At 40.4% G+C, this 3,921-nt stretch overlaps 1 protein-coding gene across 2 annotated transcripts in view; it reads left to right on the top strand.

Moving 5' to 3' along the window:
- Positions 1–3,290, top strand: part of LOC107727162 (squamous cell carcinoma antigen recognized by T-cells 3-like) — an 11,622-nt gene extending 8,332 nt beyond the window's left edge. The window contains exons 7-8 of one of the 2 annotated variants that reach the window (XM_016536950.1): positions 1,773–1,928; positions 2,040–3,290. In XM_016536950.1, the coding sequence (XP_016392436.1) occupies positions 1,773–1,928; positions 2,040–2,105 (222 nt within the window). In that variant the 3' untranslated portion in view covers positions 2,106–3,290. Of the gene's footprint in view, positions 1–1,772 lie in introns of both variants that reach the window. The other variant, XM_016536949.1, reaches the window with a different exon arrangement.
- The last annotated feature ends 631 nt before the right edge of the window (positions 3,291–3,921 follow it).

Raw genomic sequence — 3,921 nt, 5'->3', positions numbered from 1 at the left:
CGCATATCTTACAGAGTTTCCTTCAAATTCTATCTTTTAAATATGGTGTTTGTCACAATATTGGGAAGAGCACGAAAGGGGTTATCATTAGGCTACTGTCTACCTGTGAACAGAGGTTCTACTGTCATCAGACCAATGGACTGTTTGATCAACAAGTGCATCCTTATGTCTGTCGCTACCGTCTTATGTTCCAAAGCCATCAAACTAAGTCAAGTTCACAAAAATGATCATTATTATTCGCGCAAAAGTATTTTCTCAGAACATGAGTTTTGCTATTTAGAACACAATTTAAAGCGGAATTGTCATACGCCAAGCAATCCTCGCTGTGATTGAAACATTAAATCGCATACTACAGAAAAATTGTTCGAAAGCAGCACATCCACTGCAAATATTTCTGTTTAAACTCATATAAAAATTTTGTAATTTCTGGATAATAATTTCATGAAATTTCAGTGCTTAACTTTATTATTCAGAGTGTCATATTTAATCTAAACGTGTATGTCAAATGTAAAACAGACTTTAAAATCATTCTGTTTGCTTCCTTATTTCGCTCCCTCCAGTAAAAGTGTGTGTACGCATGGTCTAGAGCAGGGGTAGGCAAGTTCGGTCCTAGAGAGCCGCAGTCCTGCAGAGTTCAGCTCCAACCCTAATCAAACACACCTGAACAAGCTAATCAATGTCTTCAGGATTACTAAGGCTATAGGCAGGTGAGGTTTTTTTTCAGGGTTGGAGCTGAACTCTGCAGGACCGAACTTGCCTACCCCTGGTCTAGAGTGTCCGTACGGTGTGCACATATTTACGCCTAGTTTAGTTTTTATAAATCCCAATATGTGCGTGGAAAATTGCGTACGCACAAAATGGGCATGGAAATGTGCGTACACCATTTTCCCCGCACATATTGGGATTTATAAAAACTAAACTAGGCATAAATATGTGCAACGTTTATACATCAGGCCCCAGGTTTTTTTTTTGTTTGTTTTGTTTTTTTTCCTTGTTTCTTCAATTTCTTCTTGGTCTTTCATCAAACATTAAAGGCTTGAACCATCTCTGAAACAACTTCCTTTTTGGCTGACGTCACTAAGACTGCTTAACCATTTGGTGTTGGCAGAAGTCCTTCACAGTTGACTGCAAAACCCACACCCTTTTCAATATTTAATTGATTCCTGATGGACAAAATCAACTGCTCTACCTTTTTTCCCTCTTAGAATATCCTGTTTTTCTTGGACATTCAGGACACTAAAGAAACAAAATGGGTTTGGGTAGCCAGTGTTGACTTTAAAGCTTGTATTCATGCTTGTAGACCTCAGCCTGACAAATACATAAACTAATCAGTGACCCTGTTTTTGTTGCAGTGAAGTTCTCAGAACTTAACATGTACAATTAAGACTTATATTCTGTTATTTAAGCTGCAGATTTTCATATTCAACATATGCATATTTACAATATTCATATTTAAAATTCACTCAAATCACAGGAAGAACTGAAATCACAGAACAAATTCAATCTGATTATGAAAGTGAAGATTGTGACATGTTCCCAGAAAGAAGTGATTTTTAATAGTGAATTGAATTAGACCGTACTTCACAAATTGTTTGAATTGCTGAAAGATATGGCTGTTGTTATTGTTCAGCTGCGTAATCAGATAAGTGCTCTTGCGATCTTTTCATTAGAACAGATGTAATTTTTCTGTATGACTTTTTCTTTCCTGTTATATTCAAAAGCTGTTGTTTCTCATTTGAGCTGTCTAATGCTGTTCTTTTTTTATTTTCTAGCTGGTCTCTGAACCTCCAAAGCTGGCAGAGTATCAAGCTTACATAGATTTCGAGATGAAGGAAGGAAATCCGGCTCGTGTCCAGATCATATTCGAGCGAGCGCTGGCGGAGAACTGCCTCGTGCCGGACCTGTGGTTCAAATACACCACATATCTGGTGAGCGACTCTCATAAGCACATGTCTGCTTTCACCAACAGCCCTCTGCACAGCTCACAAACTGAATGATCCACATGTGTGCCAATCCCACACCTCCCTCCGTTTATTCAGGAACATATTAATTGCTTTAATGGGATGGTAATGAGATGCACAAGCCACAAATGTGCAGCGGCGTAGTTGCAGCTGAGAACACATTAGAGAGCCAGCTCCTCACCAGATGGAGGGAAGAAGGGGGGAAAACTGCGAGTTAACGAGACAGAAAGAGAGATGGTGGGAGGCACGTAGGGAGAGAAAAATGAGAACGAGAAGGGGGCGAGAACGACACCTTCCCATATTAGCAGCCAAATCGGCAATCCATTTGGGCTTTCTGATTCAACGACTGAACTTAATGAACTTCTGCATTAAAGGGCTACGGGCTGGAGTGTGTTGGTGGAGCCCATTCAGGCGGTTGAATTCCTGGCAGCTATGGATGTGTGAAGTAATTAAATCAAGCCTTCATGCTTGTACTCTCTTAGGTGACTAAATTGAGATGCTATTTAACTAAATTATATGCACCTCACACTTTGAGTCACAGAGCTGCTTTGCCTAATGGATATAGGGAGGTTATTACTTGGTTTTACAAGGGCTGTATTGTATCTAAAGCCTCCTACGTAACTGATGACCTTCACCACTTTAGGATCGAGCGTTGGATCAGTTTCCATAGAAAGGAATGAATTTTATTCCACTGACTAACATCCAACCATCACCCATTCAGCTAGAGCATTTGGCTAGTTTTATCTGTCATATTTTAGTGGTCCAAATGTTCATCCCTACTAACAAACTTGGTGTGCTTTAAAGAACAATGTAACCGTGATTCATACTTCAGCGGATATCATCATTCAGTCTTTGATGAAATCGTTTTGAAGAGCAGTGAGCAGATGTTGAGTTGGCGTAGGGTGTGCAAAGTCGAGATTTTATGCATCTCTCCTGTTTGTAGAGGCAATAATGCATTTTACTGAATGATTATTGATGTAAGGCAGTTTCCCACAGACAGATTTATCTTGGCTGTAGATTAAATCTCTCTTACGATGGAGGAGTGATTCCCTGCTCAACGTCTCCTTTAGCTCGGTTACATGTAATTTTTGAGCAACAGAGGTGCTTGTAAATAGGTTGGCAGCAGAACAGCAGTGCTGGTTTGGGTGGGGGATTATAATCATTACAGACTACTCATCTCACACACACACATACACACACACCTGCTCTTCCTGCAGCATGTTCAGTGGCTTTGTTGCAGGAGGCAAAAAGACTGGAGACCATTTCTGTGCATTTTAACAAGCAATTCTGTAAAATGTCCTATGACCTTTAGGTTTCTGTCTTTCTCAAGGCCAGTTTATTCAAGACTTTAAATAAAAATTAATTCCTGTGGACCTATTCACACGGAAAAAGAACATTAAAGGGGTGGTTCACTGTTTTTTTTCTAGGCTTGATTGTGTTTATGGGGTGCAGTCTAACATGTGTTAATGTTTCGTTTTTCAAAAAATGCATTCTTTTTCACATAATTTACCTTTATTCCACACCGCTCTGTCCCTTCTCTGAGAAACACACTGATCATTTCCTGCTTTTATGAAGCCCCGCCCTCCGCTCGGCCCCTTCTCGGAGAAACACACTGATCATTTCCTGCTTTTATGAAGCCCCTCCCTCAGAAATAGGCGATGAGCTCTGATTGGTTAGCTAGCCCAGTGTGTTGTGATTGGCTAAACCGCCTCTAGCGCTTCTAAATGTCCCGCCCCTCACCTCATCGGCATGTGCTCCGGTTGTATTGTAAACAACGACGTCGAGGATATTATTGAAGAGGATCGTGCAGAACCTGTTCAAGCACGGCTTTTAATGGTAGGTAGGGATGTAACGATTAACCGCGAGCCGGTTGAAAACCGATTCAAATATGTGACGATTTAAAACGGTTGAGATGCTAAACAAATCGCGATTCATTTAGGGGTAGGAGTTTATATGAATG

The sequence above is a fragment of the Sinocyclocheilus rhinocerous genome, unplaced genomic scaffold, assembly GCF_001515625.1.
Source record: "Sinocyclocheilus rhinocerous isolate Xijiao unplaced genomic scaffold, SAMN03320098_v1.1 scaffold457, whole genome shotgun sequence".
NCBI classification, from domain to species: Eukaryota; Metazoa; Chordata; class Actinopteri; order Cypriniformes; family Cyprinidae; genus Sinocyclocheilus; species Sinocyclocheilus rhinocerous.
The sequence above is the reverse complement of the archived record's forward strand: the minus strand, read 5'-3'. Positions and strand labels throughout refer to the sequence as shown.